Below are 25,062 nucleotides of genomic sequence, written 5' to 3'. Positions count from 1 at the left end.
GTGGCCAAGAAGGAAGGTGAGCTCTGGAGGAGCTGCTGCACAGCCCTACACCAGCAACCCCCCTCTCCCAAAAGCCACTCCTCACCCTCCACACCCCCCATCCTTACCTCGTAGGACCAGACACACTGCACTCCCGCAAACCTCCGTACACATCTCCCCACCTCCACGTCCTCGTGGGTGGTGTACATCTCCCTCAGGCACTCTCCAATGTGGGGCACCATCCTCCTCAGGACCTCCCGGCTCATGATGACTCCTGGTCCTCCCATGCAGAAATTCTCTCCTGGTTCCAGAGCCAGCTTCCCCATCTCCTCCGTGGTGCCCAAACCGGTCTGGCCGAGAAAGAGGGGTTCGCTGCTGTTCAGACTCCTGAGGAAGTTCTCCAGTTTGTCCCCTTTGATGTAAACGTCGTCGTCAGCTCTCATAAACCATTCGTATTTGTCCAAGTAGTGGTCATGCATGTATTTGAGCATCATGAAAGATTTCTTCTGGGGTGGGTAAGAGTCATCGACACCCGGGAGCGGCACAACGGGAATGGGGATGGAGGTGTCGGAACCCTCGCTGGAGAAGAATTCAACCTTGCCAGGAATGGTTCTGGACCATGTTCTAGATTGAAAAAGACAATAAGGACTCATTGAGGGTGTAAACCAAGGCAGGAAGAGTGCTACCAGAAACCACCCAAAGGAATTCCACCTCATCTGCTTTACAGATTTTCTTTTTGAGCTCCAGGAAGCTCCAGTTTTGTCCATGCAAACAAGGCCACTGACAAGGAACACAGAGCAATTGGTGTAACACAAAAAAAAAAAATTCTGCCATGATAAAGATCTGAGTATCACTTTTGCAGCAGTAGCTGATAGAAAAAGAATTGAAAATAGCCATAGTTGAGTAGTGGCAGGGCCAGGCTTTCCTAATCACACAGTATAGGTCCAACAGCTATTGGTCACAAGACACAGAGCAACGCCAAAGGAAGCCAAGATGGGCAAACAATTCCCATACAACTGGATTTAACACCTCCATAGTTTCCCTGCCAGTTATTCAGCCTCATACCCACTTTCCAATCGCCCCTGAGCCCCCCAAAAGCTCAAGGGTACATTCAGAAATACTGCAAACTTCACATAAACATGTGAGGAACTGGTATCCTGTGGGAAAGCAACCAAACAGCGACTTCTCAGGATGCTTTGTGGAGATGCAGGGAAGGCTGTGAGAGAAGTAAAATGTTCCTGCTTGTTTGTGACAGCTGGAGAAGCACACAGCATGGCAGCAAAACCCAAATGTCTGCCCACATCAGCAGGCAAGTAGAAAAAAAAGCAGTCCTGAGAGCTGCATGCAAAACATCTAAATCCCAACAGTTGACCTGCTGCTCCCAGCAGCTTTCTGCACACTTCAGACCACATTTTAGCAGAGAGGAACATCAGAAAAGAGGAGCCTCTTCTGCATGAAGGAGCACATCTCCTCCACACCTTCCATGCTCCTCTCTGCCAAACCCAACCCATCTGCGTGGGCAAACTGGGTCACCCTGCAGGAAGAGGTGTAGGATGATTCCTCAAGGCAGACTGCAGAACACTTAACCTCCTCAAGGGAGGATTTTCAATCAAGTGACTGCTACAGCCTTGCCCTAAGAACCACGGATTTGAAGCTTTCAGCATCACTTTCTCAAATTCTACCTGGGAAAAACAGAGCTGGAGGCATCCTTCACAGAAACCTATTTTCATTAGGATACAAAAAGGGTTTCTGCCTTTCTGTGTAGAGGGGGAATATTTCCTAATTCTGCTTGGCAACTGCACCCTAAATATAACCTATATTCACAGCTGAATGTGGGAACACTCTCAAGGTAAAGGACACAGCATTCCCTTGATGGATCACTGTCACTTTTACCAGATGCCTCTCAGCAGAGGTTCCCTGCCAGAAGCAGAGCAGAGATTTTGGGCAGCACAAACCATCTCTGAAATTGGAAATCTCCAGAATTAGTTGCCACGCCAAGCGTGAGATGTAAAAATATTTCAGAAGACTTATTCCTAAAGTTCCACTGGGAAACTCAGAGTTATTTAATTAGTACAGACTAAACATAAACCTCAACACCTCAGCAGTCACACAGCTTTGTGCCATGAATATCACTTTAGAAATTACTTTTAAAGCTTTGTCTTCTGGATTTCTTACTGCCATGGGTAGAGTTGCATAGGAAAACTTTAAATCCCAGCTTCCTTTTTGATTAAAGGCAGAAGAAGCTACAGAGAAACACAGCTCAGCTCATCCACTGACCAGTTCCCAGTGAATCTTTGGGTGGATCCAAGACAATCAATCACCAGGTGAGGGTCTAAGCTAAAGTCTTAAGGAAATTTCTGTCAATTGACCTTTTCTATTTAAAAGCAAACAATGAATTTTCAGACTTGCTCTCAATATCCTGAAAGATCTGCCTTGGTAATGATTATAAACTATGGACAATGCAGGATTTCTTCTACCACCCCAAGCTTTAGTTCCTTTCTGGACTCCTGAAGAAAATGGGGGTTTTTGTTGGGTGGTTTTTTGTTTGTTTTTTTTTACACCACCATCTCCTCTGCTAGTTCCCAGTTTAAATTTACTCCTTGCTCTCCAACCAGGTTCCCCTCACCTCAGGATGCCCCTAAGTACTGTAAGAAGAGTCCCCACTCAATGACAAGGGCACAAAACGTGTATATCCACAAACCCTGGCACGTTTGATTCTCAGACTCCATTAAAACCCTCAGCACCAAGCCAGTTTGACTCCATCTTTTCATGGATTTGGGCCAGATTTCAGCTCAGTATTAAAACAGGAGTAAACCAGAGACATACCCCAGCATATGTGGGGGGCATAATGCACACAGCCAGCCCATGCTACAGATAACCACACCCTGAGGATCATTGCATGACTTGGATCAGCACCACGTTACTTCAGCCTGGGGATCTGATGTAGCTTGACTGAGCCTCTGCTCATTTCCTGTGACAACACAATTCCCAGGGCTCACCATTCCATTTGTGGCTGTGGCTTTGAGTGTTTGTTTGAACTCAAGACAGACAAAATAGGCTCCCAGGATGAAAAAACTGCCTGAGTGTCAACGCAAGCACTGCTGGGCAGAGGCTGAGACAATGGGAGTCACCATGGGCTGCTCCTTCCTGCTCAGCCACAGCTCCCTGCTCCACGCAGACACTTTTTTTGGGGGGAGGGAATACACAACAGCTTGCTCAGGAAACACGTTGTTGTACCCAGCCAAAGAAGCCAAACCACAGCCTGTAAGATCAGCTCTAAGCACATCTGTCTGACCTGGGCTACCAGCAGCACCAAGCGTGGGGATGAATTCTGACTGAAGCTACTTTTCATTTTTATTTTATCTGACACTGCAAAGAATCCAAGCTGGCCCAGTCACAGGTGATTCTGCAGGTTTGTGTGTTAGCAGCTGTGCTTCCTCCCAGCCTTCCCACCTCCACTACAATTTACCAGCTCTGTTCTCAGGTTATGGGCAGCAAGCTGATGAGCTCTTGTCTCAACACCTCCTGATCCTGTGGACTGCTTTCCCAGATGAGGCTCCTCTAGCATAAGAATCCTTCAAATCAATTGCCTGCTTGATAATAAAATGACAAAGGAAAGTATTTTTAGCAAAACCTAACACCTTCCTTTCCCCCCTCTATGTATGAGGCCTCCCTAGCAGCCTATGAGGCTGCTTAAAGGAAATGTGGTCACAACAGTTGTGCCACCAGGCTCCTGTATCTACATCTGCAGAGACCACCTCACCTCCCCTGCAGTCATCACTGTGGCCTCTGCCAGCTTGCAGCCATCTCCACTGTCCAGAGAGAAAGATCAGGTTCTGAACAACTGATACTTGTACTGTAGTGGTCATTTGAAAACCCAGCAACTGAACTGCCCTGACAGATCCCAACCTTATCTCCTCCGTGTAATCTGAATCTGCTGAGTTACAGAGGAGGATGCAGAGGAATCAGGACAGAAAGGTTCTCTGTTACCTCCCCCCAGCCCTGAAAACCTGCACCAGGGTGTGTAACCTGGTTTCTCTCAGTGTGGAGGGCACACAACAAACTAGAAGCCAGTATTGACAAGTGAATCCACATCTACACAGAAGAATTAAGTCATATTTCTTTAGAGGAAACCTCAGTTGGGACTGCTCTGATACTGGTGGCTACTGAGTCAATTTTCTCACCCCTTAACAGGTTTTGAGCATGGGATATCCTCCACATGCCTTCATCTGAACAAGGCACCAGCAAACTGGGGCCAAAAACTTTGTCTCACTTTTTACAGGTATTCATGCAATACAGAAAACTGTGTGCACAAAGACTGTGTGGGGAAAAAAAAATAAATTCCAGTATTTGTAAAGAAGTGACCACTGGTATAGTCACCAAATAGTCATAATTTCTTCTCATTATAAAGATTTTTTTTTTAAAGCCTAGCTTGGCACAGAAGTACAGATCTGGAATGTTTTATCTTCAGTTTCCAGTATTTATTATTTATTTGTATTACCTTGCTTTGTTGTCAGCTCTGCAGACTCAGCAGAAGCACAGTCAGCAGCCTTATGCAGACAGTGCTCCCTTTGTAGAGACCCAAATTGGAGATGCTTACAAAAAATGTATTTCATTTTTGTCTGCAGCTCAGGATCCTCCCTTAGAGGAGATTGGAGAAACCATTCACAGTTTGGAGAAATAATCATCTGGTATCATTATGCTGAAGAAAGTATTTTGTGATGAACTCAACAAGATATCAGATCTAAAAGAATGATTTCTTCAATAGATAGTTCAGCTAAATTTCATGTTGACTTAGGGCTAGTTTAGCACAGCTTAGCCTGGAGAACTGAGCATGGAAATCAGCATGCTGCTCCCACATGTGATACTGCAGATGACCATCATGAAAGGTCAGAAAACCAAGCTGGTTTTCAAAATTTCCAGATATGTTTAAAAGAGCTTGGGAGTTAAGATCTGCATTACAGAATTCAGATTCTGAGGGGGAGTTCCCTTCAAATTTTTACAGGTCAGCGTGGCATCCAGCTTTAATGGGGAACCCAAGCAGCTTCCACAGCTCCTTAAAGTCCACTGAATGAAATTCCTCCAAGTTAAAGTGATGTTGGTTTTCTGTGCATGGATCTCCATCCACCTTGCTTGTGGAAACTGGGACAAATGGACCCATCACCATCCACAGGCACATAGATCAGAGGGTCAGACTGGGATCAAAGCTCAAGGGTTCCAGAGGTTTGGCCCATATCTTATTTTGAGGTGTGCAGGTGACTTCATTTCCCCTCATTCCCCATGCACCAATGCCAGCTGCTCTCACTGCGTTCCTTTTTCCAAACTGTTCCTTACACATTCTCAGAAACTTTAGGGAACTGCTTACTGCCAGGATAGCTCAAGCACCTCATGCTTCTGCTAAAGGACGTGAGGGCAAGACACAGGGAGTTGTCACTACTGCCAACACTGTGGTGTGGTGGATCTGCTGGCCAAAACGTGTACCTTGCTGTCACCAAAGTCCCTTCATGCCACCTCCTCCCAAGCCGTAAGTGTGCACGCTCTGCAATCCATCACATCACCTCAGTCTGGCAGCCAGAGAGGACCAAAACCAACTACCCAACCCTCCTGCTTCAGCCCAGGCTCTCAATCTAAAAAGCAGCACAGAAATGTGTTTTGTATTACACTTCTGCAGCAGCTAGTGCAGGCTTAGACAGATAATACAAACTCCTTTAGACCCCAGATCCTCCTGGCTGCCTTTCACTTAAGCTCTTCCAAGCACTCAGGTATTTAGATTCCAGTGCAGTCTGTTTCCTATAAGCTACCAGGAACAGTGGAGCAGCACGTTCAGACTGGAGCCCCTGGGAGGGCATCCTCCTGCTCTAGGAGGGGGACAGCTCAGCACCAGCCCCCAGCATCACTCGTGGGTCCTCAGGAGCCTGGCCGTGGGGCACTTCAAGGTGTGGTGGGGACTGTGCTGACCTGAGAAGTTCTGGGGCTGTGTTCCTGCCCAAGGTTCTGACACCTCAGCATAACTGCACTCACACTCATCCCCTGCCACGTTTCCCAGGAAATCTCGTTGCTACGCAGAAAAAGGATAAAAAAATAAAAAACCCAGCAAACCAAGAAAAGACTTAACTGCCTGATATTTCTGTTCCTGAGACAGAAGGCTAAAATCTTCTGGGAGACTGCTTATTCCCATCCTCTCCTTCCTGCAGCTCTTTTAGGACAACTCCCCTCCACTGCAAAACCATTAGCACATATTGCTGCACTTTCCCTGAACTCCAGCCATACCTTAACTCCTTCCTGCATGGCTCTTTCCCTGGCTCTTTCTCTTCCTTTGATGTGACACCGCAGTTCCTGCTACTGCCTTTCACCCACCTCCTGGAAGGGAAGCTCTGCTAACCTGGCTCTCAGATCCAGCTGAACCTACAAATCTGCCCATCAAAAAAAAAAACCAAACTGTAGGTCTAAAGCCTACCCTCCCTCTCCCAGACTGCAAAAGCAGGACTGTCTCAAAGAATCAGAGTCTCCTGAAAACCCAGCAGGTCCGTTTTGCCTTGCAGTGGTCATTTTGGTGGTGATTGATGTCAGGAAGTGGATTGCTTCCCCTCTTGTTAGACCCTATCTGGATTCACAGCAGCGAGGATCAGCAAATGCTTTCCGCTCGGGTCCTTTTTAGCTGCGTCTGTAAATGGCCTTTGAGCCACTGCAATTTGGAGGTATTCAGCCTCTGAATCCCTAATTCCTTTCAGTGCTCTGGCTTGCCGGTATCAAGGCTGCCACCCCGGGAATGCCCTGCTAGCAGCTTCCCATTTCCCTGCCCGGTGCCAGCGATTCAGCTCAGCAGGATGCTTTGTCCGGGTGGTAATTCCACCCAATTGTCTGCTCGAGTGCTTCATGGCAACCAAAAGCCATTGAAGATTCCAGGTTTGCCTTCCCTTACCTTCCCCCAAAGCCATCTTCCTGTCACCAGGACATTAGCTCATGTCTTTTACCAACAGAGGGGAGAAAAAGGCGTTCAGCCCTGCTGCAATGTGAAGAGGTCTCTTTATTCAGCCCTTCCAAAAGTGGACATCATGTCTAGAGGTGAAGCCAAAATAGCCAAAAAAGCAACACTCATCCCTCCTTCTGAGGAATGAGCATTGCTTTTTACTGCCCTACTACTTTATATATGTATATATATATATATATATATATACGTACACTGCCTTTCCAAGGGCTGACGGAGCCCAATTCAAGCTGCAGTTGCTAAGTTGCATCTTTAGCCTTGGTTTAGGGGGTTTTTTGTACACAAATGTTGAAGATCTGGTTCTCTAAACCCAGCTCTCCCACAGCACAGGGCTGTTCAGCAAGCACGGGCAATGCCAGGGATGAGAATCCTTTCCCTACCAGCGAAGTGAAAATGTTTGACAATTAACACACATTTCTGGCCAATACTGAGATAAATTTCCTTTCCTTGAATTCAAGACACAAAATCTTATGGACAATGAAATCTGTTACGTGGTGTCCCAACATGACTCCAGCCTTTCTGTATGTAAATGTAAATTACACGGCTGAGGAGATTTGCAATCCTAAATGCTCCATCCCACACAGTGCAGAAGAATACATAACCCTGAAGAAACAGATTCTTCCACCCATTTCAAAGCATCAATCACGCGTCCTCTGTAACTTAATTACAGGTCTACTGCTGAAAGAAGGAATTAAGCTTCCATTAAAACTGTTGTTGGTGGACAATCTGTTTCAGATTGCCCAAATTAAGCAATTTTCCTGCGTTTAATGTGGATATAAAGAGAGCTACCGTTTCCCAAAACTAGGGCTGGGCACGGGGAGGAGAAGACTGTTGTACACAGTTTTGCCATCCTGTTCCTACTAGCCAACAGGGCCAAGTACTCCTCAACCTGGGCTGGCAGGAGATGGAGAAGGGTTTCTTCTAGTACAAGACTAAAAGGGATATTTTAATAGAGAAAGACCTTCCCCAGAGCTTCTGGCTGCTCCTCTGACAGCACGAGCTGTGCAGTGCTCCATCAGAGCCGGGGTTTAACCAAGCTGACATTTTAGCTCTTAACTCTTTGAGATTTTCCCAAGCAGGCTTCCCGCTCAGCCTCCCAGCACTGCCTGCTGGCACAAACACCAGAGCAATCAGCATATTCCAGCAGAGCAGAGAGTTTCTCCAAAGCCACAGACATGTCTCTCACAGAAGAGACGATTATTCCGATGCTGCCAAGGCTTTGGACACAAGTCCCATTAGCACGCGGTGCTCGCAGCGATGCCCAGACCTGGCTTGGACACCACACGATGGGCTACGGTGGACAAAGAGCGTCCCTGCTCCAAATCCTGGTGTGCTCAAGGTACAAACAGGTGGCTCACAGACCCCAGGTCCTTCACCAGCCTGAAGCCAGGAGCGTTTCACTCTGTCTGACTTTCCCCAGTCGGGCTGTTTCGCTACCTGGTCCAGCCCTGGCGACAGCCACAGCGAGCAGGGACTGATCTTTGCAGGGACTGATTCTTACAGTCTGATTTTTGCAGGGGCTGATTTTTAGAGGCTGATTTTTTGCAGGGGCCGATTTTCACTCTTTGTTCCCTGACACGTTTTCTGGGTCTCGCTCCTAAGCGCATGCTGTCGGCTTGGTGCAATGATGTGGTTTTTTGGTTTTTTTTTTTCTTCCTATCCAGAGCTCTCCAAACTTTACTTTTATTAATATTATTATCAGGCTATCAGCTTTCTTCAGAAGCAGCGACCGAGCCACCAGCATGGCATGGCCATGCCCAAAGCAAGGAGCATTGAGACAAGCACTTTGACCGATGTGTCCGCCCCGGGGATAGGCAGTTCGTGTCCCCTCGCCATGAGGGTCGGTGTCCCCTCACTGGAGAGCGGCTGCCTGACCCTAAGGCAAGACCGCCGGGTCTGCCTGCCAAGTACCGTTTCAACCAGACTGTAACGAGAACCAACACCACTCAACCCCAACCCCTCAGGTCTCCGACCGACTCAGGGCACCTTTCTGCCTTTTACCTCACACCTCGGCTCGGCCGCCCGGCGAACGCACCTCGTCCCCGGGCTGCTGTGAGGAGAACCGGACCGCAGCGTGCGGGCGGGAACCCCTCACACCTGCCCCGGGCGGGATCCCCTCACACCCGTCCCGGGCGGGTTCCCCTCACACCCGTCCCGGGCGGGATCCCCTCACACCTGCCCCGGGGAAGGGCGAGCGCTCCCCGCACCGAGGCGAGGGATCCCGCCCGCAAGGACCCCGCGGCGGGAGACCTCCGTGCCTCGGCTTCTCCCTCAGGCGGCACAGCCGTGCCCCGAGCCGAGCCGAGCCGAGCGCACCCTTAAGGTGTCCGCCCGCAGCCGAACCCAACCGAGCCCACCCGCAGACAGCCTCCCCCCCTCTCTCGCTCACCGGTGGGCGGCCACAGCGCGGCTCCTCAGGTACTTCTGCGCCGTCATCACCCCCACGAAGAGGAAGCTCTGTGCCGGCGAGCCGGGGCGGCGCGGCGGGGCGGCGGCGGCGGCGGCGGGCGGTGGGCGGCAGCCCTGCGGGCGGGCTCGGCGGGGCCGCGCCGCCGCCGCCAGCTCGGAGGCGCGGGGCAGGACGAGGCGGGAGGCGAGCACGAAGCCCAGCACCAGCCCCAGCAGGACGCTGAGCCAGGCGCGGCGGCCGCGGCCCGCCATGCCCGCCCGCCCGCCGCCGCGCCGCGCAGGCCCCGCGCGGCTCCTCACAGCGCCGCCGCCGCCCCGCGCTGCGCCGCCGCCGCCGACCGCGACGACTCGCCCAGAGCCGCCATGGGGGGAAGGGGCAGGGACGGGAAGCGGAGGGGAGGGAGGGGAAGGGAAGGGAAAGGGGGCGATCCGCCTCTCCCGGCCCTGCCCCTCGGCACAGGCGCCGTGTGCGGCCCCCGCCGCTGATGGCCCCGCCCGCCGCTGAGGTGTTGGGGCCGCCGTCGAGCGGACCCCGCCGCGGATGAAGGGAGGGAGAGGGAAACCCCCGACAACCCCTCGACAACCTCCCCTCAACCCCTTCGACATTCCCCCGTCAACCCCTCTGACAAAACCCCGACAATCCCCCGTCAGCCCCCCTGAAATCCCCCCGGGCCCCTCGACTCCCGCCCGGGATGGGGATGGAGATGGAGCCCCTGGGTGTGCCCTCGGGACAGGGACCGGATCCCAAAGCACCGCCCTGGAGCTGGACCACGGATCGGGGACCGGCACTTTGAGCAAGCTGCCCGGAGTGGGGACAGGGATCACAGCATCCTCCCCTGAGACCCCAGAACCCCTGCTCAGCTGCCCAGACCCAGAGGCTGGGAGAGGAGCCCCAGAGAGTGCTCAGAGCCAGCACTGGGGATAGGGAGCCCAGGCATAACCCCAGGACAGGACCCGAACTCAGGAGCTGGGACTGATATTCCAGCCCAGTCCTTCAGTGGGAAGGCACTGGGAGACTGGTGCCCCAACCTAGGACAGGTCCCCGGTGCCCATGGCTGGTGCCAGAGGTCCATTTCCCATCCTTCCATCCCTGGTTTTGCCTGGTGCTGATGCGTTCGTGCAGCACACGCTCTGGTGCCAGGGGGAGCAAAAGCCCAGGCAGCTCTCGTGCTTTTTCCCACCTTGTTAATTAAGCTGACCAGAAATAGGTCAGTCCATATCCAGGGGGCTGTAATGACTGCTGGGCAGAGTGGGGACATTAACTGTACAGGGTGAGGATTTCTTTGTCCACACTGACTCTACACAAGCGTCTCATCCACAGAGCGCTACAACTTCAAACACTGCAGCCCCAAACCCTTGACATTTTACAGGAGAAGGAAAAAAAAAAACCCAACAACCCTTCGGTCTTTCTTAAGAGAAGAAACGTATGTAGTGCAACCCACTGACCTTCTGCTTATCATTGTGGCTGTTTCAATTTCCTACCAGCTTTTGCATCTCCAATTGCCAGGCTTTCCCGTTTAAAAATGTATTTATATTGTGGTGTCACCCACAACGAGCTGAGAAGAAGAAAGTCTTGGCATAACAGCAGCTGCTCTTGGGCAAGAACCATTGCGAAAGAGGATGCTGTCCCACATTAATATTCCCCATTACATCACAGAGCCATACATGACAGATTTTTATGATCTTTGCTCAGGAAGTAACTGCCCCAGTTCTGGGAACTAGCAGGTAACATCATAATCTGGTTATCTAACAAAATGGCTACGTCTTGACAAAAAAGCTTTTGTGTGGTTTTTATTGCTCTTGTGATGGTGCAAGTCCTCAGAGGTCAGCACTGATGAACTCTTGTGATGGCAGGAGCAACGGGTAACACAAGGGAAGTTCCACCACAATTTATAGTACTGAACAAAAAAAAAAAAAAAGAAACAGAAACTGGAGAAGAAATAAAAGCAATTAACAGGAAAGAGGAAAGAAGAGCAGCTCATCTCCTTTCGGGTGCCCAGACAGAACACAGAAGTGTTGAGATGTATGTTTGTGAGAAGAGGAAGGGAAGAACTAAATGGTGAAAGAGAAGGAAAGGAAAAAAAGTGCAAACTGGAATAAACAGGAAGGGGGGAAAGCCAGGGGAGGACAGGAGCACCATTGCTTGACAAAAGCCCCCTGGAAGGCATTTTGCCCAGGCTGCAAGCCTTCAAGAGCTGCAAAACACCAAGAAAGGGTTACAAATGCAGCCCTAGCTCATGTGCAGTGAATGTTAACAGCTTTCCAACAGCTCCATGCCTGCTACCACCCAAAAGGGCTCCTCAAAAGCTGACCAGACATCTCTGCACGAGGCACTGGGCAGACCTAGGGCTGTACCCCACATTTGCTCCCACAGCACCAGCACAAAGCTCTGGGACCCTTCTCCCACCATCCACTTCAGCTCATCTTACTAAAATAATTCCTTTTCTGCAATAGTGTCCTCTCCATCCATTCCATATGAGGAAATCCCACCCAAACCACTGCTGTAATTCCCTTCTGCTTCCCAGCCATTCCAATGCTCTGTTATTTCTAACCAGTGGTGTTCCCATCCCTTTCTGTGCAGCCTGGGGTTGTCTGTGCCCCCCTGCACACGTGGATCTTTTACCCTGCTTTAAAAGGGACCTTGTCAAACTCTGTTTCTCCCCTCAAGTCTGACTTTCAAGTCCTGAAATACAGGACCCTGACAGACATTCAAGCTAAAACAAAAAAAGTAAGGCCACTCCTTTCCAAAGGAGAAACATGTGGCAAGTTCGTGAGCAGGAACAGGATTACTCTCAGCGTGCTCCAAATCAGCAATAAAAATCTCCTGATTCAAGGGAAAGCCACTGTGGCCTATGAATTACAGGAAAAGGCAGAGCTAGCGTGGTTAAAAGGCAATAAAAAAAGAGAAGGTTTGGGGCTGAGGAGCTGTCAGTTGGCTTCTTCCCATAAAAAAAAGGAGTTAGTCATCAGAATTGAAACCTTCATGCGACTCGAGCACACATGGAAACGATGAAGAGGAGCAGCACTCTCCCCAGTCAGCTCTCAGCTCCCTCGAGCTCTCATTTGGCACATTCCCACCTCCCTGAGCCTCCCCTGAGCAATTATGGTCCTGGACCTTGCTGTGGGCAGGGGGTGAGGAAAGAGAGCCTGGGGAAGGGGCAGGAGAAGGAGGTTTCTTGGTGCCAGGATTTCAACTGGAGAGGAGGCACGTTCAGAGATCACAGCACTGGCTGTAGGGCTGGGATGACCTGGGAATGCTGTGATGGTCACACAATCTCCCCAAGCACATTAAAGGGCTTCAACTTGATTTTATTTATTATGTCAAAGTCATGTTCACAAGTATTAAGTGGGCAAGGACCCCTTTTCCTGCTCCTGTCCCCTCCCTTCTCCTTGCATAGAGCAGCTGCTGGTTCCATTACAGGAAAAGAAAAGAGTGGAAAAAGGGCAAATTAAGGGAAAAATTGAAGAGCACAGCTTAATGCTTCCAGCTGAATTATAACCCTGCCCTCACCTGCCTCAAGGATGGTTTTAATTTGGTTGGCAGAGAAATGTCATACTGCATAATCACATTTAAGTGCCTTCCCCTGTTCATATTGCTCCTAGTCTCAATAAATGGTTGACACTATGTGTTAAAGCTACTGTACAGTAAAAGCCATGGCATTTTTCTCCTAGAACACTGAGGAGAAGCATAAACAAACTTTTATGCAGCATATTTTCTATCAGATGCAGGATTGCTTGAGGAAATACTGAGGGCTTTCTGAAATCTGAAGAGGATACACATGGTGTGTGCCCCATCTCTGTGCTCCCATCCCACTCAGCCCACTGAGATCAGCACCCAGAGCAGTCAGCAAGAGCCCACTTGACCAGCCCACAAAGTTTAGATTGTTAATCAGATTAACAAACCTCTAATCTTATCCTGAAACGATGGAAAAGCCAAGTCCTTGAAGCAGTGAGCTGCTTTGTCTGCAGATATCATGTATATTTTGGAATAAAGAAGCCTAATAGCAAAAGGAAAAAAGTTCCTTCCATGCAGGGGACTCTGCCCTGTAGAAAAAAAATGGGATTATCTTGCATTGCAACCACTTCTTTTACCCATCAGTTCTAATCTCCAATTTTTCCACAGCAGTGAGCCCACTCTCATACTTACAGGATGTGCCTTCTACATTATATATATCTTTTAGCATCTTTTAAAACTAGTTAAAGAAGTGAACCACTTCCCAAATGCTCCAACAACTTTAATTATGAATGTTCCAGTACTTAAACCAGTACTCTAAAAAATACCCAGGCACTGGAAAATGGGCATACTTTGTATATTCAAGGTAACAGACTCATGGTGGAAAAAATCTAGCTGGGCAACCAGCAGCATTTGTCTCTGTCACAGTATTTCCAGCACTGTTGCATTTTCCCAAATGATGCAGAAACTCCTTCCCCAGATCCAGCACCCACTTTTTTTTCTTTTTTTTTTTTTTTTCCCTCCCCATCCTCTCCTGGTCCTGCCACAGGACCAGTCCCAACCTTTTGTCTCAGCTGAATCACTCGGGATGCCCTGCTCAAGGCATAAAAATATCAGGACTTGCTCCTTGCTGGGAAGCCAGGCCAATATTGCCATCCTCTGGCCCAGTCCTGCACTGCAACAGCCACTTTTCCAGCCAGGAATGGGTTTGGGATTTCGGGGGAGGTGGAAAGGGAAAGGAAAACCGTCCCTGCTCCCCACACAGCCCCACAGTTTCCCCCCATTTTCATCTCCTGGGTGGTGAATCAATGCCTTCTCCAGCTTCCATCAAGGAGGGTGATGGATTTTTAACATGCAAAGTCTAGAAAGGGGAATTTAAAAAGCAAGCATGGAATGCAATATCCCTGAGAAGCAGCCAGCTCAATTTCCAGGGAATGTTACCCTCCTACTCTGTGAAAAAGTGGCACTTTAGGAACCTGGGTTGGGTTTGGTTCTCCTCAAAGTTGCATCTTGCAGCCCCTCCTAACAGAGCTTCCCATTTTAATGCACACAACAGAGCAGCAGAACTAGATTGGAAAGCCAGTTATTTCAGAATATCCAATTTCCTTCCATTCTCTTTAAATAGAATTTTTAAACTTTTCCTTGCCCTCCCTACTTTAATGTTACCCACAGTACCAGCTCTGAAACCAGGGCAGAACCTTGATTAGCCAACTATGGCAGACCCAGAGGAATTAAATCATTAATTTATCAGTGGTTATCTTGCTCTGTGCCTTTTAGCAGGATCCACTTCAAAACACAAATTATCACAGGGGAAAAAAAAAAAAAAAAACCAAAAAACCCCAAACCAAACCCCAGACATCAGAGCAGCAGCTGCACACCCTGCCAGCCCCTGCAACAAAAAATCCCAATGAAAATGAAGATATTCACCATCAAAACTCAGCTGAGGGGTTTCCATTGCAGCCATTGGTTGCTTCATAAAAACTGATGGAAGTTTTTGAAGCTGCTGGCTCTGGAGCTGGGAATATGGGCAGGGTGTGTGTCAGCTTTGGAACAGCTGCCTTGGAAGCTCAGAGAAAATCAGCTACAATGGTGCAATGGGGCCAGGACACCACCCAGCCAGCAACCCTATGCTTTTCCTTTGTGGTTGCAGAGCTGTTCCAAAAGCCAAGTTTTTCATTCCAAATGGAGTGCAGACTGAAAAAAAAAAAAACAAACCAAAAAAAAAAAACCTCAATTCAATAAAAAAAATAGAAAAAACAACCCCAAACCCCAGAGTCTTCAGCCCATCCACTTCTAGACAGGCTTTTTTCTGCAGCTGGAAATTAAATAGTTTCAGTGATAAGAACACACTGCCCTCCACTCCTGACTACCCTGATCTCTGCAAAGGTGTCACTTGCAGCCTGCCCAAGAGCAAAAATGGTCCAAAGGGTGGATGTGATGCAGGGCTGTGAGCTGATGTGAAGCCAGGCTTGGAAAAACTCAACTGTGAGAGATGGGAAGTGCCTGGCTGAGCACAGGAAGGGTGAAGGACAGATCAGGATGCAACCATTAACTGCAGAGCTGCTGGACAGGAGCCTGCCAGGCTGGATCCTTCTGCAGAGAGCTCTGGGAATGCTCTTCCTTAGGAGCCTTCCTAGGAAGGGGGAAAAAAAAAAATCAAAAAAACCAAACCAGAAAACCCAAGAAGAAAAAACCCAATGCAAACCACTGAGTATCAGCACAATGCAAGGATGAAACCAAGCAGGGCAGAGAGCAACTGCAGAACCTAATTTCTTGAGTTTTGAGTCAAAATGCTTCAGAACCACATTAAACTCAGTAGGTTACAAGTTTTAGTACTGCCATTTCAGACCTGCATTCAGCCTCTGCTGGGAGAGCAGTCCCTTGCAGATCTGGGTGCAAGTATCATTTTCATTCACATGGATCTCTGAAGAGCAGACAGATCATTCCAGGACACCTTGGAACAGCTCTGCTGACAGGTTCCCTGTTTGCCCTTACTCTCCACAGTCCATTTTCTCTTGCTTATTATTAAAAATTTCTGGTATAAGAAACATACTTTTTTAAAAACAACCAAGCATGCAATGCAATCTAACTCTTAAAAACCTTCCCATCATTTTCACAGTGCTTCTGAGAGGCAAAAATAAAGCCAAATCAATTTTATGAGGGTGACACCATGTTTTGTTTGGGTTTAATCCCAGGGCTCAGTATCTCCTGATGAATACTTAAGAGAACTATGCAGGAACTGGACCTCATCTGCAACTTAAGGAAAATGAAAAACTGTTCCTCCAGCATGTAAATCATCTGAAAGGTAAAGAAAAATACTTAGCTGCATTTTTCAAGCAACTAAAAATTTCAGGATATTTTTGGGCCTCTGAACACTTGCTTGACTTGGGATAAGTAACATTATGTAGCAGTTTTATCACATTGTATGAACTCTACATTTGTTAGCTACCTGCTTCCAGGTAAAGATATTTCCAGAACATCAGCATCAGTAGAGTAAGAGGCTTCTTGCATAACTGCTGTAAGTAGGGAGAAAAAAAAAAAAATTCCTGAAGGCTTTTTAATATGAACTTTCATAATTCAAGTTCTTGGGAATTCATACCAAAGCAGGAACAATGGATTCATTAAATACTTCCCTTTCACCTAATGCCTCCTGCATGCTTTACTCTTCATCTATAGATCACAAAGCAACCACCTTTCCATACTTCTTTGTGGTCAAGGGAGAGCTTTCCATCTGAAGTCAGAGCAAAAACCCTTCCCCTCTCTTTGCACAGGTCATGAGCCAAAAGAGAAGTTTTACAGACTGAGGTTCTTCCTCCCACGCTGCTCAATAGCTTAGAAGTGTCTGATAAAAAGAAAAAAAAAAAGGGACTTGATGATTAAAATTGAAAAAAATGAGAGAGAAGGTTGAAGTTTCCAGAAATATGTAAATCACTTGATCCTCCCTGGATATGTCTTACTAAATCTTAGAATTGGGCAAAAATCCATAGCCCCAGTCCTAGCCAGGAGCAAGTCTTGAGACAGAGACAGATCAGCATGTGCTCCGTTCAGACCTGCTGTTTTATTTCTTAAAATATTTTACTGAATTAAATCAAACCCTCCTTACCCTTTTATCAACACAAGGAATTCTGCTTCTTTAAAAACAACAACCTCCCCCAGTTGTTTTTGTGAAGACAACACCTCAGTCTGTTGCCTATTTCCCCAACACAAGGGGAAAATGTTCCCAGAGGCATGAGTAAGAAAACAATTCACTCTTCTTTACTGATGAAGAATCTTCAGATCTTGAAAATATCCTCCCCCCACTTCCATTTTTTTTTTTTCTCCTTATTAAAAAACAAACCCTGAAGTTACATACATGGGTCCATGTTGCAACAATGGAAATTTAAGTTTACACACAGAAGCCTGGAAATGAGAAGCAGTTTCCCAAGGAACATTAGGATTCTCCTCACTTCACCTAGTCCTTGCTTCATGGGTCTAAAGCAAAAGGTTCTTTGCCTTTCCATTTCACTACCTGGCAACTTTAAAACTCATGAGCAACATGTTCCTGATGCATTTAGAGTCAAGAAAAATCAGATACTGCTCATCAGTTTATCTACATACACACAGTGTATGCCAATTTGGCATTGATATCTACTGATAAACACAGATATTCCAGGTGCTAAGTATTCAGAAGTGTTCAAGCAGCCCTAAGCTGGGCTAATGAAACAGGGATGCAGTCTTTAATGCCTCTGCTCAAGCTCAGTCACAGGGATGCAGTCACACACTGACAGTTACTTCACTCCTCATCAAGGACAGCCTGGGTTTTCCTTGTTTTCTTGTATTTTGTCCTGGAGAGATCCAGGGGATGGAATGTTTGGAAAGCTCCATTGCCATGCCCAGTTCTACCTTTAGTTTCTATCCACAGTGCTGGCTACAAGGACAAAGATCTCAGAGGGATGCAGACTCCTTCCAGTCCCTCACTTGCCAGCTGGACACATTTGTCAGCCAGAACCTCTTCGTCAGCACAAACAACCCTCAGGCAGCAGCAGGTTAAGAAGAAACCTCAGCCCCAGCTGGGATTTTAGGACAGCAACCCAGCTCCCACCCCAAGCCACGTTCAGAACAAAGAGAGTAGTTACAAAGTGAGTTCTTAGCACCCCCAAGGTGTAACCTTGATGCTGTCTTAAAGCTGAGCACAGTCCTGCTGCCCAGCAGAAGTTTGCAGCTTCCCTTTTCCCACTAAATACCTGGCAGTGCTTGGGGTGACCATGCCTGGGTGTCCCCTCCTACTCAGATCATGTTTGCCTACAGTAATTGGCAAAAAACCCTCCCTGCTCCATCACATTGTTGCAGATATTCTTGATTTAGATTCAAATACAGCTGGAGTGCTGAGCAACCCACAGTGTCTCATTTCAGGATCACTTACAGCAGGTGGGGAAGAGAACAAGGAGTTTAATTTTTAAACCTGGGAAAACTTTTGTCTTAACCTGAAGGAAATTCTTCTAAATTTCATCATTTGGAACACAACCAACCTGTTTAAAGAAAAACAAAAAAAAAAAAAAAAAAAAGAAAGAAAGAAAAGAACAACTCAAAACCCCTTTTCTTTGTGGTATAGTCAAATGAAAATCATTTCACTTGACCTCTCATCTTGACTTACATGTTTATTGCACTAGAACATATGCCTTCTATATAAAAAGATGCTGTAGAAAAACACAAGATGGTAAATACTAGCTCTGTAATTTGTTTGCAATTATATTTAATATTAACAGTGTTTTCTTTTTACAAAGCCACTGAAAAAAAAAAAATTACTCCCCCCCCTTATCTGCTGCCTAGAATCAGTAATCCTCATTGGTTTGTTCACCATTTATAAGGAAAACATCATTGAAGATAGCTTGTCACAGAGACTTTCTGCAGTAAGTGGCCTGCACTGCAAATCTGTGCTGTGTGTCAGGTCATCTGTTTTGGTTTTTTTCTCAGTCTCTCCTCCTAAATTTCAAGGTCTCTGCCAAGAACAGTATCTGCTGACAACAATATCCCTCCTCTCTAAGGTACCTGCCTGCCAAACACAGCAACTCTGTTAACACATGTCTGAGCATGGTAAATATCCTCATTTTACTGAGGTAAACCAAGTGTAGTTAATTCAGTTTGCCCAAGACTTGTCTTCTGAACAGCCACAGAACCCAGGTCTCACATTCTCAGGTGGAGGCTTGAGCTGCAGACCATGCTTCCCCTCTATGGAAGAGTGAAAATGAACTGATGGCACCCAAATTGTCCTCAGCCACTCTCAAAGGACCAGGTGTTTTTCTTGTGTAGTCTCAAGTTTCTTCACTGCTGTTTGGAAATGGTGTAAATCAGGTTTCAAGTCCACACCAGCACTAAGCCCCAGCCCCAAGGAGTCACTGTGACATGCAACCTGTAGGCAGTTAAGACAGTGGGGAAGATCAAAGCTTCTGAGAGCTGGGACAGCAGGGAGGTTAATTTAACCTCATCCTCCTGCTGATGGGCCTCTCCGGCCTGGCCTCCAGGAACAAGTGCCACCTCCTTCACCAGACAGGGGGTTATAGCCTGGAATTACAGAGGAGAAAGCCACTGGATTAATATTCATCCTCAAAAGGCTTTAACCAACACACAGGGAACACAAAAAAATAAATCCTGATCATTTGCACCTCGTTCATACTTACCACACAGGCAACATTTTAAGGAAAAGTAAAGCAGAGAAAATATCCAGCCTTGAGATGGGTTGGTTTTGTGGTGCTCCCAGTAAAAGGCATTGCAAAAGTTGTGGTTTAATTTGACCCCTTTGGATTAAATTAAATTGAAATTCATTACCAGTTAATTATCTAAGAGTCTGCACTGAGGCTTTAGTGCTGCTCTGCAGAATAAACAGAGCAGTCACAGGAACTCACAGGAAACCCTGCACGAGGGGCTTAAAATAATCTTCTATCCTAGTCCTGAGAGGAAGGGATTCTCAGAAGGTGGAAAGGTAGAACCACTCGTTGCTACTGCAAAAATGTTTTTTAAAAGATTTTGAAAATGCCAATGCAGGCATTAAGGCAAAGAGATGCTTTAGCTGCACCTCCAGTGCCACAGCTACAGGTAACTTCATTTTCTGAGTACACACTTGAAAAGATACAACTCTGCACACATCCTCAAATTTGTTCCATACATGGAAAAGAAAAGGACAAGCAAAATCCTTCCCAGGAGTGGTGCTAACCAAGCAGGTTACAAATTCACCTATTCCACCAAAATTCAAGTATCACCTCCATCTTAAAAGTTTGTTTCTCTCAGACAAGCCAGGTTCTGCTTTCTAGCTTAATTTAGCAGCTGAAGAGTGCAGGTGGTTCTTTCACTTCGTGCTGATCTACCTCAGGAGAAGATCTGGCACCTCTAATTGTGTCATCTTTTACTTAAGCAAAGATTTTTGCTTAGGGTGGAACTAGGACAGGTAGAACCTGGGAACCCAGCTGCCTTGATCCCACAAGCTACTTCTCATTCCCACAGTGGTGAATATTCTGTGCAAGAACAAGAAGGGGTATTTGATAGAATCAGCCCCTAGAATCCACCCTTATTAAACAGCTCAGAATCTTCCTGCTGGGTTTTGCATCAAGGGCAAAGCAGCCACACTGCTCTGAGGAGTTTGTGTGTCAGGCACATTTTGTTTCCTCCTCAAAGAAGAGAAAAAAAAATGTTTTAAGGATTGTGTAAGCAGCTGGATAAAGCTCTGTTTCAGATCTCAAAGATTTCCTACTTACCCCCTCCTCGCAAGGGCTTTTTGTTGGGTTTGGATTTGGGGACTGCTGAAGAGGTGGAGGCAGCAGACTCTGCTTCTTGCTGTTGACAAAAGCAGAAGTCACTCAGAATTTAATCATGGTGCATTTCTGCTCATCTAATGACAGACACTGACAGAACTGTAACCTGATCACCCACACAGCTGTTACCTGGTTCAGCTTCAGGTTTCCTTTATAGCTTTTTCCTTCCTGCATACTTTCCCACATTGCTATCTTCTGCCTTCGCTTCTCCTCTTCAAGCTGAGGGACAAACCCAGGACACAGAAGACTTCAGAACCAAAAGAAAACAGAAACAGCTCCAAGACTCACCAAAACTCAAGGGATCTGTCTCTATCTCTGAGCTTACAGAAGCATTTACTTTCTAAAACACAAACATCTTCCCAGCCACCCCTTCACCCTGTGTCTGCAGCTGCTTTTGGCCACCTGCTGCTTTAAAACATTTTCAAGGCAAAAGAGAACCAAGTGGCAAGCTGAAATCCTGAGGTTATGAGCTGTCCTGAGCAAGGAATACTGCATGCAAAACAATTCCATGCTTAACATATGGTTCTGCTGAATAAAGTGTGGTTTTCAAATGAACAAGACAGCCAGCTGCATATTTAAATCCCAATATACATGAACAGCAGCTCTCTTTTAAAGCAACCTATCCACAAAACAAAAGAAATTAGTGATTAAGACAAAATGCCTTCTTCTCAACAAACAGGAGGGAAACAAGGTGACTGCTCCATCCAGAGAAAGCCAAGCTCCCCCAGTCCATGCTCACTAGGCTGAAGTTTTTCACATGTTTTCTTCCACAATATGACTTTTCTTTTGGTTTTCACTGCCAATTTGTCTGGGAGCACCAGCTGTGGATTAAGGGCTGAATGAAGCTGACTGCACAAGGTGAAACAGGCAAAGAGTTGGGGTTAATGAGCAATGTTTCTGCTATGCTGATCACCTCCATTTTTCATGCTGTGCCTCCTCATCCCAAGCTGCAGCTCAAACCACTGCATCCCAGCAACACTAAGCTACACTCCTAGGAACTTATGTTTGCCCTTAAGAACAGAAAACACAGCACAGAGTTAGTCTGAACACCACTAAATCCCCTCCAAGCCCTTCACTGCACACATAGCTGTGTTCCTGTAGCTAGAGACAGACCCATAAAAAAACCCCAAACCAACAAAATATGAGGCCCACAGCATCCCAGAGAGATGAGTGACTCCAGGAGGAGCAGAACTCTCTATGTACCAATCAACCAAGAGCAGGAAGACATCAGACCACACAGCATGGAAGTGCTTGCAGGATGGGAGGTCCATGGTGGTGCTCACTGCCCCAAAACATCTCAAAAGTGGCCCAGGGAAAAACCCACCCCCTACATTCCAGCACGAGGCTCCTGTTCTCTGGCATCCAGCATGGAATAAACCTTCCTAAGAGCTGCAAAGTGCCTGCTGACAAACTCATGAGCTAAAGAAAGGAGCCCTGCTTACCTGTCTTTGTTTTTCTTTGTATCTTTCTGCTTGGGCATTCAGCTCCTCCTGCATCCTGAGGCGAGCTGCTGCCAAGGCTTCCTGCCTCCTCACCACCATGTCAGGCTCTAGGAAAATTGGGAAAGAGTTGTTCAAAATAAATTCTAGATGATTCTCCTCAAAGAGCTGCAAGAAGGAAAGGCTCACACCTCTCTTTGCAGCTGTTCTGCAGCAAATGACACCTCAAGTTCAGTTTCCAGACAATCTTTTACAGTAATTTAGATGCTAAATGCCTAAAGTCTCAATATCTCTAAATTAGAATTCCTAATGTCTCAATATTTTTATAGCAATTACTTCAACAGGGTTTTAATTAATAAGGACAATTATGTATAAGAAATTATAATTGACACTTCTGGGATGCTGCCTTCTACGTCTGAAGGATTTTTTCTGACACAAATGATCCCAGAAGCACCAGCCAGGCCTCACAGTAACTCCATTTTTACCCAGAGAACTTATTTTAAGTAAAAGGATGAGGCAAGCACCCACATTCACTCCTACTCCTGGCAACTGCTCCTGCCTGTTTCAGCAGAGCAGTGGCAGATTGACCATGTCCATCAGCAGAGAGATAACAAGCAGCACACACATCTCAAGAGAAAACTGGCAGCCTTGGAAAATTTACATTAAGTCACCACTTCTCTCCATGCCTGGCCTTTAGAATAACTCAAAATAAAAGTTATATCCAGGCAATGGCAAGTATTACTATTTTTTCCTCAGCAGCTGAACTACCTCCACGTTTCTTTCTCTCCTTTTTACACTTGTTACCATTCAGTGCTGAGCATGCAAATAAACTCAGATGACCTTCATAGGCAGTTTGGGCAATTAAATCAAGATTTAATCAGCATGAACAAGGGCAGCATGGCAAAGTAACCAGAGCCAGGCACTCCTTGTTCTGGCAGCCACAGAAGTGCTGCCTCTGCTTTAGGGCACCCAATGTCCAGAGCAGGCAGGGAGGATCCTGAGGCTTTAAGATTGTCAACCTCTGTCAGACTTGATAAGAAAGGGAGTTACACCCCAAACACACACAATCCTGCCAGAGTGGGAACAGGGAAGGAATAACTGGAAGGAGAGATAATGAACATTAATAAAATACTAATTCAGAATGTTCCTGTTCCCAGTATTTAGATGTGGATGTTTTGGTTAAGTTTGATGAGTCCAAAAGGTATTGAATTACTGACAATTAATTTAAAACCAATGTTCTCTCAGCTCCTGCATGACCCAAGCCCATCTGCTCCCTTATTCTGCAACACTCTGCTCCTTCTCTCCCAACCTCCTTCCCCTGGGCCATGACCCCTCCTGGAAAGCCTTTTAAAAACACTTCTCTTGGTCCAACTTCTTCACCAGGGTTTCTTCAAGAACACAATCTGTCTACTTTCATGGGCCTCCTCAGTTAGCCTGAGCGTCACCAAAACCCCTCAGAACCAAACCCGTTTTGGGTTGTTATTAAACAAGGACCCTGTGGGCAGCTGCCAGGGATCCCAGAGCATTCCCAGGAGCCGGGAAGAGACTCAAGCACCGCCCTAAGCACCCGGAGAGAGCTTCACTCACCCACAGCCGCCTCGGCTGCTCCGTGCTGGCTGCCGGGCCTGCCCGCCAGGCTCCGGGACACCTTCTGGACGAGGAAATAAATGACGACAGCGGCCAAGACGATGAACCAGCCATAGCTGGACAGCAGGGAGCACACTGGGACACGGACAAGACGGAGGTGAGAGGGAGCTGAGGGGAAGCAGCAGCCCCAGGCTCCCTCCCCATCCCCTCACCCGTGTGGATCAGGAGCTCCAGGCACCCCCACCCCCTCACCCGTGTGGATCAGGAGTTCCAGACCCTCCCTAGCCCTCACCCGTGTGGATCAGGAGCTCGAGGGCCTCTTCCATCCCCTCACCCGTGTGGAGGGGAAGCTCCAGACCCTCCAGGCCACCCCCCCATCCCCTCACCCGTGTGCATCAGGAGCTCCAGACCCCCCCTGCCTCTCACCCATGTGTAACAGGAGCTCCAGGCACCCCCATCCCCTCACCTGTGTGTAACAGGAGCTCCAGACCCTCCCCAGCCCTCAGCCGTGTTGATCAGGAGTTTGAGGGCCCTTCCATCCCCTCACCCGTGTGGAGGGGAAGCTCCAGACCCCTCCATCACCTCACCCGTGTGGATCAGGAGCTCGAGGGCCCTTCCATCCCTTCACCCGTATGGATCAGGAGCTCCAGACCCCTCCATCTCCTCACCCGTGTGGATCAGGAGCTCGAGGGCCCCTTCCATCCCCTCACCCGTATGGAGGGGAAGCTCCAGACCCTCCAGGCCACCCCCCCATCCCCTCACCCGTGTGCATCAGGAGCTCCAGATCCCCCCATCCCCTCACCCGTGTGGAGGGGAAGCTCCAGGCCCCCGCTGCCCCTCACCCGTGTGGATCAGGAGCTCCAGGCCCCCCCATCTCCTCACCCGTGTGGATCAGGAGTTTAAAGGCCCTTCCAGCCCCTCACCCGTGTGGAGGGGAAGCTCCAGCCCCTCCTCAGCCCCTCACCCGTGTGGAGGGGGAGCTCCAGACCCTCCCCATCCCCTCACCCGTGTTGATCAGGAGCTCCAGACCCTCCCATCCCCTCACCCGTGTTGATCAGGAGCTCCAGACCCCCCCATCCCCTCACCCGTGTGAAGGGGAAGCTCCAGACCCTCCCCATCCCCTCACCCGTGTTGATCAGGAGCTCCAGACCCCCCCATCCCCTCACCCGTGTGAAGGGGAAGCTCCAGACCCTCCCCATCCCCTCACCCGTGTTGATCAGGAGCTCCAGACCCCCCCAGCTCAGCCCGGGCTGCCCAGGCCCCGCCGCGGCCCCTCCATCCCTCAGCTCCATCCCCGCCGCCGCCGCTACCGCCGACTCACATCCGGGACCCGCCCCTCCCGAGCCAATCACCGCCCTGCTCCTCCCGCACCACCTGAGGGCCGAAAACCAATCAGAGAGCGCGGCTTCCCCTTCGCCGACC

The 25,062-nt window shown here is 48.1% G+C and overlaps 2 protein-coding genes across 7 annotated transcripts in view; both read right to left on the bottom strand.

Annotated features, from left to right (window-relative positions):
- CHSY1 (chondroitin sulfate synthase 1) overlaps nucleotides 1-9,994 on the bottom strand; it is a 75,012-nt gene extending 65,018 nt beyond the window's left edge. Inside the window, exons 1-2 of the mRNA XM_071754212.1 lie at nucleotides 9,357-9,994; nucleotides 108-603 (exon numbers count right to left, since the gene is read on the bottom strand). Coding sequence (XP_071610313.1) covers nucleotides 108-603; nucleotides 9,357-9,982 — 1,122 coding nt within the window. The 5' untranslated portion in view covers nucleotides 9,983-9,994. The remainder of the gene's footprint in view (nucleotides 1-107; nucleotides 604-9,356) is intronic.
- A 1,147-nt stretch (nucleotides 9,995-11,141) lies between these two features.
- Nucleotides 11,142-24,994, bottom strand: SELENOS (selenoprotein S). Of its 6 annotated transcripts, none has more exons than XR_011727923.1 (10): nucleotides 24,848-24,994; nucleotides 23,641-23,775; nucleotides 22,057-22,163; nucleotides 20,744-20,833; nucleotides 20,558-20,636; nucleotides 18,997-19,370; nucleotides 18,232-18,337; nucleotides 15,200-16,671; nucleotides 13,280-13,420; nucleotides 11,142-11,274 (listed from the first exon to the last, which is right to left on the bottom strand). XR_011727923.1 is itself a non-coding variant. In XM_071754214.1 (6 exons), exons 1-6 carry the CDS (start codon nucleotides 24,930-24,932, stop codon nucleotides 19,291-19,293), a joined length of 576 nt encoding a protein of 191 aa, XP_071610315.1. In that variant the 5' UTR covers nucleotides 24,933-24,994; the 3' UTR covers nucleotides 18,454-19,290. The 6 variants fall into 6 exon arrangements, 1 of the variants encoding a protein (XP_071610315.1); XR_011727924.1 differs by lacking the exon at nucleotides 11,142-11,274 and adding an exon at nucleotides 12,665-12,782; XR_011727922.1 differs by lacking the exon at nucleotides 11,142-11,274 and adding an exon at nucleotides 12,665-12,779.
- Nucleotides 24,995-25,062: the final 68 nt, after the last annotated feature.

The sequence above is a fragment of the Heliangelus exortis genome, chromosome 11 (genome assembly GCF_036169615.1).
Source record: "Heliangelus exortis chromosome 11, bHelExo1.hap1, whole genome shotgun sequence".
In the NCBI taxonomy this organism is placed as follows: Eukaryota; Metazoa; Chordata; class Aves; order Apodiformes; family Trochilidae; genus Heliangelus; species Heliangelus exortis.
The sequence above is the reverse complement of the archived record's forward strand: the minus strand, read 5'-3'. Positions and strand labels throughout refer to the sequence as shown.